General features: G+C 44.9%; 1 protein-coding gene across 2 annotated transcripts in view; it reads right to left on the reverse strand.

Annotated features, from left to right (window-relative positions):
- Positions 1–14921, reverse strand: part of LOXHD1 (lipoxygenase homology PLAT domains 1) — a 142487-nt gene extending 127566 nt beyond the window's left edge. For both annotated transcript variants that reach the window (XM_030005443.1, XM_030005442.2), the window contains exon 1: positions 14112–14921. In XM_030005443.1, the coding sequence (XP_029861303.1) occupies positions 14112–14523 (412 nt within the window). In that variant the 5' untranslated portion in view covers positions 14524–14921. The remainder of the gene's footprint in view (positions 1–14111) is intronic.
- Between the last annotated feature and the right edge of the window lie 2325 nt (positions 14922–17246).

The following is a 17246-nucleotide window of genomic DNA, read 5'->3' on the forward strand; positions in this document are numbered from 1 at the left end:
GATGGCTCAGTACGAAAGGAATTGGGAGAAATTACAAAACTTTGCCTATGGCCAGAGCAAGCATCTTGATGGCCCTTTTTGGCTTTAGACCACATGATGGTCATTAGCTAATAAAAATATTTCAGGCTCAGACCTATAAGCTGGAGGAAAGGTTAAACTTTCATCATTTCATCTTGCACAGCCTGACTGCCAAGTATGTGATTTCTCAGATCTAAGGCTGTAAAAATGTCCTTCTTCATGGGTGCATCAGAACCGTTACGTATTTTGTTAGTGCCCATCTTTTCCTCACTACATCACATATATATTCAAAAGAGACAAAAACCGTATTGGGACTCTACTCTGAGCATCAGATGTTTTTCCCCACTAACACTCATCCCTCAAAGCATCACAGAGAAGAAATTAAATCACCATTTTAACTGAGAAGCATGGAGACAGAGTGCTAAAGCAAAACCCAGGCCACTCATGTAAAACTGATTAAAAACTACTCCTCATTTCCAGCGGCTCTATTGCACTAAGACAGAAAAAAAATACCATAATATTTTCCTAACCTTGCCTTTCCATGAATGTAAATAGGACAGAAAGGGGACATTATTATAATAAATACAGTAAGTTATGATCTGTGCTCAGCTAAATTTTAAGAATCCCTTGGCTTGGCGTATTTCATTTATGGGCTCAAAGGAAGAGGAGATTTCTTTGCAAGAAAGAATATATGAAATCCACAGCTTGCATATGAGTAATACGTATGAACAATGTTTTCATTTCACCTTCCTCCTGTTAGCATTCACACATGCCAACGGGAGACGTTTGGCGTAGCGCGGAGAGACAGACAATATCCTCGCATCAGCCGTTAAGAGGAGGAAGACTCGTAATCCACCCTGCCCCAGTGATTCACCACCGATCGCTCCGCGGTTTTCAGCGCTGTATTGACTCTGCTTTGGAAACAGCGAGCTTATGTCATTAAATTATAATATTGCTGCGCTCGTTTATAGCAGCCTTTTATGTCTGGCCATCTCAAAGCGTATTGCAACTTATCTGTACCGCTGAAGTACTTATCACTGTCAGAGCATCCTATAGGGATTGCCAAACTGGCAGTTACACAGCTGAGCACCCCTCTGCAAGCTTTCATTCGGGAAAAGGGACTTTAACGCATCGTCCCCACAGAGACTCAGCAAAATTTGGCCCTGTTCCTGTTTTCAGGGGGTGAGGTCAAGTTGTGCCCAGCTTCGTGCCCAGCACATGGCTGAAGGCGTTTTTCCTGTGAAAAGGGAGAAAAAAAAGTCATCACAACACTCTGTAAGTTCCCAGAGACCTTTCAAAAGCTCAGGCAGGTTTTCTAGTGAAGTTTTTTTTTTTTTTACTGCTAGAGAAGTGCTAGGATTTACAAGTTATATGTGGCAGGCAGACTCTGTCATGTTACATCTGCCCATGTTACATCAAGCGAAACCCATTCCTGAACCGGTCTGCTGCACCTCTATGGGTATTGACGTCACCTCACCTATACATTTAACATTAATTTCCTTACAGAAGATATAAGTCAGACTGATCTACTTCCACTTTTCAACCCCTAACAAACGAGATGATGGGATACAAGGAAATTAAGTGTCTAAGACAACACCATCAACAAGCCACAATATTCCCCCCCTTAAAAATCAAAACCCTTCTCTAATTCCCACAATAGCAGTCTCACAGTTGCAAGAAAACACAAGCCATAAATACACACAAATTTGCACTTTAGGTTCACAACCCCAAATTCAGCCTGCACATACCGCAGTGAGCAGGCAGCACATGGATGAGCAGATTTTACCGGGACAGATGTGCTGAGCCCTGCCTGACTAACACATGTCATTACTGAGCATACGCTGTGGTTAGCACCATTTTAATTATCTCTGCACAGAGGGACAAAAGGAGGGGCTGGGTTGGTGACACCAGCATGTCACCGCATTTGACAAGTGCCGTGGTGCACTCCTGGAAGAGGAAAGGAGCCCTGCTGCCCCTTCTCTAGCACTACAGCTGTGCAGCCAGCTGTGCTTTTGGCTGTCTGACATCGTTGGAAGTTATCGTGGGGAACCTTTAAGCTCCTCAAAAGAGATCGGCTCTCGAAGTGGAGTTTCGGAGGACTGGTTCAATCCCATTGACATCTCCTCCACAGAGTCAGCTGAGAGACCAGTCCTAAGCAGACACTGCAATGTTTTACCAGCTGCACACGTCAAGAGTTTCTGGTTTTACAATCTCAGTCAGCAGGACTTGAAACATGAACGTTCTTCAGAGCTTTGCAATAACTTTTGGCTTCCATGATGTGAAAAACAATTCCTCATACGTGTTCCTGCTGATCTTACACATTGAGATGTACTTTGGCAGAGATCTCTCAGCCTCTCCAGGGATGGATAACTTGCACCCACCATCCCCATATTTCCTTCTTGGTCAAACTTAAGGTGCAAACCATGACATTCCCATGTCCCTGTGATGGTGTGCTCTCTTCCCCAGCCTGACCTGTATTTCCCGTAAGCCTTCTCAAGTGATAACCACCAGTGGCAGACGTATGGGATGCGTCTGGTCGTGATGGCTGCATCCAGCTCAAAGTGGATTCAGGGGAGACAGATAACAACACAATAGCCAAGGGCTAATTTAATCAATGTGCCTGCCTAACCACAATGCTGGTCAATGTCCGACTCAAGCTAAATTTGGAAGAAGCTAACATCTGTAGTCAGTATGCAAACACGACTGAGTCAATTATCTTACTCCATAAATAGTGGACAGCCCAGGGCCCGTTGAGGTCTCCTGCACGGCAGCGGGCTGCATGCCAGGATCTCTCCTTGAGGTTGAGAGATTCCTCGCCACAACAGATTCTCAGTAACTGATTAATAGCATGCTAAACTTTGAAATCTTAGCTAAGTGATGTAAAGGATTGATTGCGCATATATAATCCTTTAGACATAAACCATTGACCAAGTCTGGGACTAGGATTGGATCCTGCTGCACCTAAACTCCCCTCTGAGAAGGAGTTCAGAATGCAAGGGGGTCCTTTCTGAACCTTGTGACTCAATGGGAGGGTCTCCCTGACAGTTTTGTCTGACCCTGCCCTCTATGAAGCAAATATCAGGTGAACCTTGTCATCAGACTTTGTTAAATCGCTGTTGCATTTACTATCAAGCTTGGTTAATTCGCTGTTTTATATCAATAAACATATTGCTACTTCTCTCTTACTAGTGAAGTGTGTCACGCCATCCGCAACAGTCCCCATGTCAAATATTGGCATTGGTCATCCGCCTCCCTTCAAACATGGACAGGAATGCCCCAAGTGTCCGTGCCTCTTCACCCAAGCTGCTGCTCGGTCAGGTTGTTAAGCCAGTGTTAAGATGCTCCTGCCCGTCTGTGCTATTCCTTAATGCTTTTCCTACCAGTGTTGGCCAAGTTCACCGGGCAGCATGGGTAGAGAAGCCCCAAAGAGAGGTCATGAAAGCAAAAGGGAGAGCACTGGATCCCAGTTTGAATGTTGTCCCGCTGCATGGGCCACTGCTCACAGGAGGACACCTACCTTTGGATGCTTTCAATTGGCAAACAATCTCACCGCCATGGTCAAGATAAGTCTATTCTGAGTGCCCAGAACATGGCCAAGTTACAGTAATCTATAGTGTTAGCATGAGAGTGCTTGACTTTCAGGCCAGTCTCCAAATCTTGCTTTTCTCCCAGTGGGCTAGGCAGAGTCGATACAAAGCTTTTAATACAGCCACTGATACAGACCCTTTTGTTCCAAATATTATCTCAATCAAGTGGAATTTGGTTCACTTATCTCATCTGGTAGATATTGAATCCCCAGCTGACTCCACTGTTCAGCTATCCAGCATGAAGACTTTGGAAAAGGGTGAAAGTTTCAGCAAGCTAAACAGAACTGATTTGCTATGGACTGCAAACCCATTACTGCTTTTCATGGGCATATACAAGCTCAATAAAGGAAATAATAGACACTAGTTTCTTTGCAAAAATAAGCATTCAAAAATGGTCATTTCAAGTGCAAGATACAGACAGCATAAAATCAGTATCAAGTTACATTGCAGTGTTGCTGGAAGAACTTACATCCATTTCCCTGTCTTGCAGAAAGAGCTGATACTATAAGCCTGTCTGTTCAATGGCCAGAGTAGAGAAACACTTGCTTCAAAATGGGTACTAAAATTATTGTAAAGCTGTAAAGACTGACAAGTGGAGACTGAGATCCTCTAGCTAAGAGCATGCAAAATTCCCTTAGCTCCACAAGGAAGGAATATCTTCAGGGCAGAAGAGTGATTTGGCTGATAAATTCAGGTTTTTCTGACTCTGACAACACGGGACTGCTTAGCACTAATTATGGCAGCGACTGCAGATCCCTTCAGGTCACGTCCTCATACGGTGAATATGGAGAAGTGAGCTGGAGCTCATGATGGTGCCTAACTGTTGTCTAGCAAGAGTGGCCCTTAGTACGAAAAAAATAAGGGTCATGCAACAAGAATGATTAAACAGGTGGAATAAGACAGCAAAGCTAGGGAGGAGTCCTCGAAGAGTTTGGGTAAGGAAGAAGGAAAGCAGAAACAAGAGCTGAGCCATGCCGTGAGCACGGCCAGGGAAACAGAGGGGATGAAAGCTCCGAGGTGGATGCAGACATGAAACATCCTAGTGTGGACAGAAGCACGGGTGTCCTGGAGGCAGCCTGCCGCCCTCCAGTATCTCTGCCTTTTACCCCTCTCCGAGCTGATCTATCACCTACCACCGTACACCACTCCCGTGGCAAACCTCGCCTCCCTCATCGCTACCTGCTTCCCCAGAGGTGCGCAGACCCGCACCTCCAGGCTGCACGCGCAAGGTGAGCAAGAACTAAACCCTCCTACACCAAAGCAGTGGAAGAAACCAGGGAGATGCTGCCTTCATCTTGAATATAAACCCAAACCAACACAAACTGCTTCGAAGCTGTGGCTATCAGAGCTACCTTCGGATGTGCCCGTTCAGCAGGATGCGTTTACCTCCGCAGCGGTAATGGTTGTTTGCACTTCACCGTATTTCCAGTTGGGAATTCACTGATTAGTCTCAATATTCACTTAATGTTGATTCATGCAAAGCAGCAATCACTCCGGCTCCTGCTGAAGCACTTCAGCGTGTGTTTGCCTTGGAGCACCTGAAGAGTACCTTGACATTTATGCAAAATACTTGGAAGTTTTTAAGGGTCTGCGCTGACTATTACGGGTTATGGTTGCCAAAATGATGCTCTATGCACATGAACACAGCAGTTAAACACTTACTGTGGTTACAGTTTTATCAGGACCATCCTTTACCCACCGTGAAGATGGGCCTTTGAAATCAGCGCTTGTTTGTTTTTATCAAGCCACAATTTGGGCAATAATCTCTTGTCATACACAAAATGAGTCAAATTCTTCTCTCATTCACTCTGGGGCAAATCCTGACTAACTCCATTGACTGGAGCACAATGACTTTGGATTCATATTGGCAAAACTGTGAACAGATTTGGGCCTCACACACTATGAGAGATTGCTTGCTCTTTATATGCTTTAGCGAAAGCAGCTTTTGAGTCCGGCATGGATGCCAAATTAATTATTCAAAGCAAAAGAGAGGGATTTTTTTCCATGAATATTTGGACTGTCTGCACACTGTTATACATTTTGTTATTCATAAATTATATAAAGAATTGCAGAATTAATAGTATCTTGCATTTTGAGACACTTCACAGACATGAATTAGGGAAGTTTCCTGCAAACTTACCACTACTACACACAGAAAGGATTCTCTTGAGCTCTGAAACATCATTTATCTCTTAAAAATTAAATCCAAAGCTGAATACTGTCCCGTCTGTTCCCACAGGCATAGTTGTGGTTTGGAGTTTGTTTTACTTCATCAGTTATTGCAAAATCAACATTTCATTCTCAGGCACCTTAGGAAGCCAAACTCGATTCAACTCGTGCTCCAGCTATCACTTAAAAGTGCTTTTGCCTTAGCACCACCAGAAGAAACATCATCTCAGTTCTTTGCTGGAACAGCAAAGTCGAATTAGCTTAGCAATCGACATTGTTGTTATTCAAGTTTAAATTGCACTGGAGGAAAACACTGTGCCTCCGGGAAGAGAAACATTTTTGAGAAAAACTTGTTCCATTTCTTTCATTATCTTTTGGAGACAGGGAGGGCCTGCCAGGACACGGGGTGCCTCTGAATCACAGCTGTGGACAACAACATTAGATGTTTGTGTCCAACGGGAAGCGTAAAATGCAACCTGGGTTAAATATGATATAGATTTTACCTGCAACATTGAGCAAGGAAAGTCTGCAGTAGAGCAATGTGTCTGCAGAACACAACTGGAAGTAATTCCCTGCTGTCTGTCACGTCATCCCAAGACCAGATTCAAATAAGAGCCCACTTTCTTCTAGTTGTCCAGGCAGCAGGACAGCCAAGACCAAGGAAAGATGCTCTCCTTGCTGTCAGCTCTGACCCCCAACACCCAGGTAGAGGGAAGGGCAATTTTACCAAAGATAATTTTTTTTTTTTTTTTTTAATCAGCAGGGAATGATACCTGTCAGAAGCTTGTCATAATTACAAGTTATGTGTTACCTATATTTACATGCACATTGTTAGATGTCATGAATTAATCATAACTTCATGACTTAATCATTCATGACAGACAGCTACTACTATCCAACTAGCACCTTAGAAAAGACTTTAAAAAAAAAAACAACAACAAATATTAATGGATACAAACTATGACCTTCCCACCTCATATCTCTTTCTTCTCTGCAAATATCTCCTGCTTAACACTTGCAGCTCATAGAGCAAGTCTGATATAGATACTACTATGATACAGACCTCTATAAAATGGAGGACACCAAACTGATGTGGAAAAATACAGCAGATCTGAACATGAGGAGGTGAAGTGCCAAAAAGACCAAGAGTTTCTAACAGCCACATCCTTTTACAGCAACGATGAACAACTACTTCATGATATGTGTCCAGTGAGTCTTGCAATGCACATAAATCCATCAACAAAAGCCACAATTATTATTTTCAGGTTGTTTTTCAGTGTTGCCACACAGGTATTTGTGCCATTGTGTTGCACAGCAGTGTCCAGCAAGGCAGAAAAAACAAAGGCAGAAGAAAAACTCTCTGACGATGCTTGGGGAAACATCTATGCCCACAAGGTACTGAGAATAAATAAATATTTGTCGAAGAAGCGATAATCAGCCAAAAGGAGGCCTTAACTGGAGAAAAAGTATGTTGTGAATCTGGAAGTTACGTCCTGGTAGTATCCTCGACAGCTGACACGGAAACCCCAGTAAATCATAGCGTGCTGGCAACGGTCAGATGCTCTCAACACCAACCCCACCACCAGTCTCTGCTTTCCTGGGGCTCAGGTGGATAAACCACCTCACCTGAGGCTGTGCGGGGAATTGACTCAAACTGGAATAAAAATCTGATTTGCCTTGGTTCCTTGTCTGTGCTTTAGTCCCTTATAGCTCGGTACAATTTTCCGCCCAGGATTTCCATCTGGATGGAGGTAATTCTGCTGTTTTAACGGCACAGTATTCAGATACTTGTCCAAAGAGACATGATGATAAAGAGCTTCACAGAGAGCGTGGGAGATGTATATTTAACAAAGTATAAATGGGGACAAAACTCATGGTCCTTTAAATATCAATGCAGTCCTGAAACCGGGAATTTGATGTACCAGCGGAGGGAATTGCAGTACCTGTGAGCAAAAGCAGCTCCTCAGTTTTCTTTCTGCAATCAGAAAATGAAAAACTACCCAGGCAAATCTTGGATTTTCTAAAAACACAGGAATCTTACTTAGTTTCTTAAGGGTTAAAAAAGGGGGGGAGAAAAAAAAAACCCAAATCTTCAATTATTCTAATGTGATCAAGTTCTAGTCCTGCATCCTCTAAAGGTCACCTTGCCCTACACCTTGGATGTTACAGATCATTAAATCCAGGCTGATGGGACACATGGGTTGGGGGGAACACATCTAGAATTGAATATATCAACCTGCATTTAACATCTGCTTCTCAGGGAAATCTTGTTCAGTGTCTCTCCAGGAACTCTCCGATATTTTCTTTCAGAGTCCCAAACCCAAACATTCAGTCTAAAAAACAGCCACAGACAAGGATGTAAAACTGAACACGCCATTCCGTTCAGATTTAAGCATTTTGGGTGCGAGGAGAGCAGCAATGCTGGAAAAGCGCAGCCCTCGCGCGTGTGGGTTTTACAGGCATCAGCCAGCGCATCAGCTTTGGCAGCCCGGCACCTACAGCGGTTCCCCAACGCTGGTTTTGGTGCTGCCGGCTGGGCTGAGCCATCGCAAATGGATGGTGTGCGCATAACGAGGACGGCTTTTGCATACGCTTGGGGCTGCTGGGTCCTGCCAGGGGAAAGGGAGAGGTGGGGGGTACAAAAACGCTCACCCACCCCAGCCCTGGGCTTGTTGAACACGCACCTGCAAACGAACGGAGACCTCTGCAAGGGCCTAAACCTTCAGATACCAGCGAGGGCTTGCTCTGAAAGGTTTATTTGCACTCATCTGCTTTACAATACTGATTTTCCATACCAATGACTAGCAGCAGCCCAGCTGCAGGTCAATGGCCGACCACGGAGGTCAAAGACGAAGAGCCACTGCGATTCCTTGCAAAGCCCCATCCGCAGCATTTTAACTACTCATTTCCAATTTGTAAGACCCCCGTTCAGCATGACACCTCCAGGCAACTTTAACTCTCCAGTGGGACTACACAGGTGTGTCTAATAGCCAGGCCAAAGATTTTTCGGTGCCTACGTAAAAATATTAGCAAGTGCTCCTGCAACTTAATCAACACTTTAAGATCACAATTAGTTTAGTGTTGGCTTGTTCTGTCTTGCGTAACAGTCTTGTGCTGATAGTTCCTGGGTACACTCATCTAACAAACTCTAAAGGTGATCTAAACTTTTCAAAATTCATATTTCATGCAGCCATTTGTAGCTATAGAAAATGCTGAGATGCAAACAAGTGAGATCCACCACATCTCCAAGGCAGGTGCAGCACCACCTTCTTCTCTTGGTAGCACGCTTTCCACATCCCACTGGCTCACAAGACCTAAAATTGCCACTGGTACAAAACTCTTCTCTGAATGTTTTATGCCTAAAACCAAAGCTCATTTTAGCAGTAAGGAGAAAAAAAAAAAATCTGTCTTCCAAAGAGGAGTCCTTGTTCCTTCTGATCGGGAATATTAATCAAAGCCTCAGTTCGGGAAGATCAGTGGGTGCCGGGCACAGATGAGGTGATTTTGCAACTGATGATCATCTATCATAAAAGTATGTGATACTTCTCTCCAGTTCTGTATATAGCACAGGGAGAGAGCTGGCGACCACACAGCCCTTGCTCTCCTCCTCCATTCTGCTGCTAAATTACATTAAACAGAACTTAGCAATAAACTTGGCGTGTCCTGAATGCTTTTTCTGTGTAACCCTTTGCTGCAGCTGCTAAAGGAACACGATGTGATAAATGTAACACAATAAAATGGATGGCGCACATCAAAAGAAATTATGAGCGGCTTGTATATCTATTTACAAGTCAACAGTGGCCATTTCCCTCCTCCCATCACCATTTGAGAGAATGTGTTAATAAAAACATGCACTTCTTGAGTAGCTTTCTTCATTTTATAATTATTATCGGCACTGCCAAGATCACTGAAGTCCGGTTTCACCCTTTGTGCAATACGGACAAACCAGCAGTGTTTCATACAAAGTGCTCAGCATCTGTCCCTGGAAGAGACGACTGCAGCCTCAAAGTACTGCATCTCCTGGGAGTTAGTCCAAGCTTTTCTCCCTTGCATGGGAGTGTATGTTTCCCATGGACCTCTACGGTGTCTTTATCATCATGAGTCACCTAAGCTTTCCTAGTCATTTAAGAGATCACATGTATGGAAGTGCCTTACCCTTCATCCTCTAGGAAACAGTGCTGGGAACCTTGGCCCTGGAGATTGGTGACCAAGTGAGCATAGTGCAGCAGGTCTGACTACATGCTACAGTAAAACTTCCAAGAGACAAGGAAAACCCACTAGAGGATTTGTTTCTCTTTAAAGGAAAGATACCAATTTCTTAATATCCAGATCTGAAACTTGACAGGAAAAAAAGAGGGGAGAAAAAAAAAAAAATGGGATTTTATCATCAATGGGACACAAAAGAGATTGTTTTCCTCTGAAAAGAGATATGCCTCTTGGTGAGCTGCAGCTATGCAAAGAGGGAAGCCCCAAGATCTCCCGAGTCAGCTGCACTTTACTGTGACACAGTACAGGAGGGAGCTTTCCACCATCTGCCACAGCCTGTGGATGTCCCAGGGCTGGAGTCACCAAGCCAGCAGCTACCAGTGGAAGACTCAGTTAATGGCATAAAAGCAAGGTGGGAGAAGGAAACATTTTCTTTCTTCCTACTAACCCAGAGCTATCCATGGCTTTGGCAGAAGTGACCCAGAAAACAGATAGTGACACTTGGTCCCTCCCTTCACGGTTCTCTGACCCCAAACCTGAGTAGAAGGATAACCAACAGTGCCAGTCTCCCTCTTCCTTATCACAGACAAGATTTGAGATATCAAGAGAAAAGTATGGAGAAAGAGAGAGATGGAGTTCCCGCAAAGGGTTGGTTTCAGGTCTCGGACATCCACTCTGAACCTCAGGTAGCTGGTACCTATAGAAGTTTTAATGATGGTTTAGGCAGCCAGGGTGCTATATGAACAGTCTCTGGATACCTACTGCACTTTAAAACTGATTCCACCAATTAAATTTACATTACACAGTGTGCCCTGTTCACACTGTTATTGGCAATTCAAGATCATATAATTACAGAATGGTTTGGGTTGGAAGGGACCTTTAAAGGTCACCTAGTCTAACCCCCCTGCCACGAACAGGGACACCTTCCACTAGGTCAGGTTGCTCAGAGCCCCGTCCAACCTGACCCTGAACTCTTCCAGGGATGGGGCATCCACAAATTCTCTGGGCAACCTGTTCCAGTGTCTCACCACTCTCATCATAAAAAATTTCTTCCTTATGTTCAATCTAAACATACTGTCTTTCAGTCTAAAACCATTGCCCCTTGTCATGTCACTACAAGCCTTGGTAAAAAGTCTCTCTCCATCTTTCTTATAAACCCCCTTTAAGTATTGAAAGGCTGCAATAAGTTCTCCCCAGAGCCTTCCATACTGTACTGTAGAAATAACTTTGCAAATACTTATTAATAAATAACTAATCTCATTAACACCAGGATCACAGGGATGGACAACAGCTGCAATTTAGTTAAAAATGCTCGCTATCTCTGCTATAATTTTCTCAGATACACTATCACCCAGTCACTCGATATCTTTTGTTTTCCTGTCCCCAGGAGCTGGATTTGCCTTGTTCTTCAGTCATCGATCGAATGTGATGGGGGGGGGAACCCTTCTCCTGTTTGCTAATACAGTAAGATAAAGAGGACATCAGATGACACAGGCACCATTGACTCCCTGCTTATAAAACATTTAGAACATCTCTTTTCTTTTTACAGCAAAAGGAATCACAGCTTGTGGACTGAAATATATCTCTATTCAATATTCACCAGCACCAAAGGCAAGCTGACATCCCCAAAGCTTCTGGGAGGCTTTTTGCAGAGGTTACACGTTTCTCAAAAGCCTGACCAACAGCAGTCGCTTCACTCAATGGTCCTTTGGAAGAAAAGCAGCAGTGGCCTCCAACTAAGTCACACAAAAAAATCTGCTGTTTTGAATCAAAATAGGAAGAACAGCAGCACAGTGCATAGCAAAGGGAATAGCTGAAACTCGAGCAAGAGGACAAGGCAGTTGGAGTTTGCTCCTGAGGTTTTGCTTTTTGGTGTCAGATGGCCCAGTAACAGGTTTTCACTGGTGGAAAACCTCAGTGGCTCATTGACTGTGTGTGTCCTACCCTTCATCCTTCTCATCCTTCTCCTCTCCCTTGCCCTCTGTTTATTCCCTCAGATACGTGCACTCACTCCCATAAATATCTAGAAATTGAGGGTGCAAAATACTGAGACACAGCTCATGAGGGAGAGTCCACGATCCAAGGGAGCAGCCAGTGGTTCACCCTTGGGACTTTTGGCCGCTTGACAAAGTTCTTGGAGGTCCTGGGGCTGTCACGATAGTAAGTGTTGCAGGTTTTGGACCAAGTTTTTTAATTTCTGATAGGGACTATGAGAGTCAACCCCCAGCTTAATTCATTTCCCAGTGTTTCAACCACAAGCTAGTAACTTCCCTGCAGAAATTGTTGACAAACTGAGCAGAAGACCGTGGAGAGATTATTAGAAATATTTGCTGGAACTTCCCTCTTTGAAAAGTACAAGTTATTATTCCTCTACTATAAAAAAATTGTAGTACGAGGCAAGACAACATGTCTCCCGCTAAAGAGCCATCACAAACGAAGAAGGTTATGTACGTTGCCTAAATAGTGTATTGTATATGGGAGGGCCTTGCTTCTCCTCTGCATCAGAGCAATTGAATCATTTTTCTTTTCCCAGTACAGCCATACAGCACCATTACAGAAGTCTTCAGTTATAGTTAACCTATAGCCACACCAAAACCATGAGCTGCTTTACGAGATTCCTTAGGCACCCGCAGTTCTCCGAATTGCCACATACAAGACATGTTATTACTCTAATTAACCGATGGGGAAACCACAGAGCTGAGAGGTTAGGTGTCTTGCCCCAGTCACGCCAAGATCCAGTTGCACAGGTAATCCTGAGCAGTCCATTACCTCTTTTGCTGCCCACCTCTGTGATAAGGAGATAACCTCGCTGGGTTTGGGAGCATCCTCCTACCTATTGAAAGCCTTTTCTTTTAATCATGGAGCCACACCATGGGTCTTTGCTGTTCACCTTGCAGTTTCCTCACCTCTCTGCCCCAGCACGGCAGGTTTGCTGGGGGACAGGGTGGGAATTATTAGCTGCCACCCAGAAGATAAAATGTTTAAGTACGGTCTTTTTCCACAAGCTGGCTGGATGTTGCCAGGCTGATGGCTGCAATCACTCTCCAGACCATGCTCTTCTAATGAAACCGAGTGCATCATCTAAGCCTTAAGTCGCTGCACAGCTCACCACGCATCGAACTAAAGTACCCTGTGCGTATAAAATGAGTGGACTATTTATTGTACCGACACAGTATTAAGGTTTAGAGATGAGTAGCAATATTTCCCCAGCCTATTTGGTTACTTACAACAGTCAGAGAGACGGTGTGCTGGACCTCCTGCTTCTACATCAAACCTAAGTGGTCCACTGCCTGCTCATCTGACTGCTGAAATGACCAGCACGCTCCTGCTGCATCTGCTTGAGCAGGACTGTGCACCTTTCCTACGTATCCTGCTTACACAAGGGAAGTCATCATAGAATACCAGGTTGGAAGGGACCTCAAGGATCATCTGGTCCAACCTTTCTTGGCAAAGTATGGTCTAGATGGCCCAGCACCCTGTCCAGCTGAATCTTAGAAGTGTCCAATGTTGGGGAATCCACCACTTCCCTGGGGAGATTATTCCAATGGCTGATTGTTCTCACTGTAAAAAATTTTCCTCTTGTGTCCAGTCGGAATCTCACCAGAATTAACTTGTACCCATTACCCCTCATCTTTTCCATGTGACTCCTTGTAAGAAGAGAGTCTCCATCTTTGCAACCACCCCTTAAATACTGGAACATGGTGATAAGGTCTCCCCTAAGCCTTCTTTTCTCAAGCCTGAAAAAAACCAGTTCTCTCAGCCTTTCCTCATATGGCAGGCTTCCCAGTCCTTTGATCATCTTTGTGGCCCTTTTCTGGACCATCTCCATGCTGTCCACATCTGATAAATGCAGCTTCTGAATGGCACCACAATGCAAATATTAATTAGGAGAATGTGTAGTTACAGCAGTACCATGCACACAGCAAAGTGACTTCATAAACTGAAAAGCTAATACAGACACAATCTGTCAGTGCCACCTTACGTAGTAAAAATCCTTATTTAATTAGAAATACTCCCCACACAGGAAAGACAAGTGCCTGCACCCCCAGGAAGGGTCCCGAGATGGGAATTGGCAGGGCCAACAGCATAACTGCCCGCTCAAGAGGTGAGATGAGAAACGATGGAGCTGACCTTTTTTTTTGTTGTACTCATCTTCTGTTGCATTGGAGGAGTCCGAATGATAGTCCCGAAGCTCCTGTTCGTACATCTCCAAAAAATTCTCATCTGTCTTTCCTTTCTTGGACTTGTCACCTTTCTTCTTCTTCTTTTCTTTGCCTTTTTTCCCTTTTTTCTTCTTTTTCTTTCTGCGCTCATAGTCATCCTCATCCTCACTGCTATACTCTCTTCGCTTGGTTTTTTTCTTTTTCTTTTTCTTCACTTCCCCATCAATCTCTGAGTCCTCAGACTTTGATTTCTTTTTGCTTTTTTTCTCCTGGCTTTCATCTTCCCCATCTTCCTCAACTACCTCTTCAACTACCTCCTCCTCCTCTTCCTCCTCCTCCTCCTCCTCTCCTACTTTGTTCTTTTTGGTCTTTTCTTTCATGTCATTGTTTTTCAGCCCCACGCTTTTAACAACACTCTATGACTGCCTTAACCTCACTTCTGCCACCTACCCCGGCTCCTTTACCAATTGCCTTTAGTCGTCCTCTACCTGCCTAGGGCTGGGGTGCCCTCGTTTTGCCGTGTCCTTCCTCCCGACCAGCTCAGCGTAGGTACGTCCTGGAGTCCCTTGTCCTTCCCGACCCACGGGTGCCGACGGCTCACCTTCTTCTGACTCTTCCTGCCTTTCTTCACCTCCTTGACTGAGGCACCTTCCTCTCTCTTTTGTCGCTCTTCGTCTTTGGGTTTTCTCCTTTTCGTTATTATTATTTATTCATTGGGCTGTGCTGAGAACTTTCCTCTTTTTTTTTCAGAGCTGCCTGACCCTCTGCTCAGGGTCAGTTGACAATCTGGGTCTACGGTATCAGGATGTGCCAATCAAGGTTGCAGCTCCCTGGAAAATCGGTCAGATGAGGGCACGTGGTCAAGTCACTTCTTGTCCTTCATATGCCAGCTCAGGAGGGGGGAAAACAGAGGCGCTTCTCCTCCTCATAACGTATAGAAGCTTCAGAAAACTCATGAAAAATTACTTAGTGCTATCCAGTCATGTGGTTATAAGACAGATGGGCAGGTGAAAAAGGAGACCCACCAAGCAACCATATCGCACTGGTCTGTATTTCCTCTCCATTATTCATGGTGTCAGGATCACCTTACTGATAACAAAGGTCTCAACTTTACATGGATTTTTTTTTTTTTTTTTTTTTTTTTTTTTGGACCAGCCAGGCCAGTGACCAGAAAAAACAAAGACCTCCAGGTTCTCTGTCTAGAGACCTTCAGCATCAGCAATGCACTCCTGCATCCAGCTCCTCCGTCCCCCAGTTACTGTGCTGCACCTCCAACCAAATGAAAAATCAATGCTCAGTAAATAAATACAACAGTCAGAAGAAGATACTGAATGCGCTTCACACAAGGTGCCCTTATAACAGCTCATCTTGGCCAACCAAAGAGAAATAAACCTTAGCTTAATAACTGAGCACAAGCACAACATACCCATCTGACAGCTCGCTCAGACAAATATTCAGGTGAGATAGGTGGAGGATGGGAAAAATAAATGATGTAACATCACGGTTGGAAGGACACCACAGCATGAAGCATGCCCGGCACCGGACTTGTGCCCAGGGATGTCAGCACGGGGCTCACCTAACGCCTAGTACACCCAACAGGGGTTTCAATCCCGCGCCCAGAGGCAGATATGCCAGCGGGACATAGGAAGGGACTGAGGGTCCCTCAACCTCTCTCTTCCCACCCGAGCCACCGGTGCAGCCGTGGTCCAAGCCCCGCAACGGTGTAAGGGTACAGCCCCAACTGTTCAGCTCGGGTTGGCATCCAGCCCTGCAGAGGCTCCGGCAGGATCTCCTGGCTGGTAAAGGGAAGGACAAACATCACAAGACCAGGTCAATCTCAGCTGCAGTCGGGAGCAGATGATTTAAAGTCTGGCTGAGAATGGGAAACAAAAAGAAGAAAAATCATCTCTTCTTCAAAGGTGCTGTTATGGGTTTTGTCACAGAAAATGAAGTTTAATTAAAAACCGTGATATAGAAAACCATACTGAATTTCTCTGGTGTAGCTCAAGTGTGCGTAAACCAAGCAGGGCAGTCAGCCTGGCGCTAAATCACAGTAATGGAATAAGCGAGAGCTGAATTTATGACAGAGCTGTAGGATGATGATACAGAGCCTCCTGCTACCACCCGCCCTGCCTGTGGGATAACTCAGCCCACAGCTTCCTCCAATGATAAATTAAGGGCGATTTGCTTGATGGTATGCTGCCCAAGTTAATGATACCATAAGTATTGGTAAGTCAGAGGGTTCGGCCATGTTAAGTCTTTAACACATATGATTTAAAACTCTTCCTAGATAAATCTGGGGGTTTCCAAGAGCCAGCCTGGAAGGGGGGGATGGCATCGGCAGTGGATTTTCAGTAGCAGGAGGAACAGATGTCTTGATGGCAGGTCGTGCAGCCCGAGCAGGATGGCTGCGGCATTGCCCCGGGCAGGAGTGGATGGGGAGCACCAGGCTCAGACGATCCAGGGTTGGTAGGCGTCTGTCCCACCCTCCCTAGCAGGTGTTTGGCAGCAGTCTCCAACAATGTAATGTGAATAATAATTAAAAAAAAAAAAAAAAAAAAGCACTGTATTTTCTATGGTCTCTGTTGCTGAATGGAAATCTTTCTATTAGGCATCAGAGAGTGAATTATTCAGGGACAGCTTCCAAGTAGGTTAAAGCACAGGTTTGGGATGAAACACAAGGATGGCTTTTCTAAGGTCTTAAAATCATAAGAAAAATAATCACTGTCCTTCCTTATGATACAGCTCTCACTTGCCAAACTGCTGGGACATCAGCACCACAGGACCCGCACCGTGCCTGAAATCCCCTGTTTACTTTCAGGTCTTTATTTTCTGGAAAGCAGCAGAAAGTCACACAGTGCATCTCTGCAAGGCACTTCTGAGAGTGAGCACGGCACGGTTGGCTCAGCAGGCACCAAGGGCACACGGATCCGAAGGAACCGTCCAGGGACGTGGATGCTGCCAGTCCCGAGGAGCTCGAGGATCCTGCAGAGATATCTGATGATGCAGCACATTTTCTCAGACAGATGCTTTGCAGTGCACTACGTTCATAACTGTTACCTTTCCCCTCTCTGGGACAGCCATCAGCCCACAGCAGAAATTG

This window comes from Aquila chrysaetos, chromosome Z (assembly GCF_900496995.4).
Source record: "Aquila chrysaetos chrysaetos chromosome Z, bAquChr1.4, whole genome shotgun sequence".
Classification (NCBI taxonomy): domain Eukaryota; kingdom Metazoa; phylum Chordata; class Aves; order Accipitriformes; family Accipitridae; genus Aquila; species Aquila chrysaetos.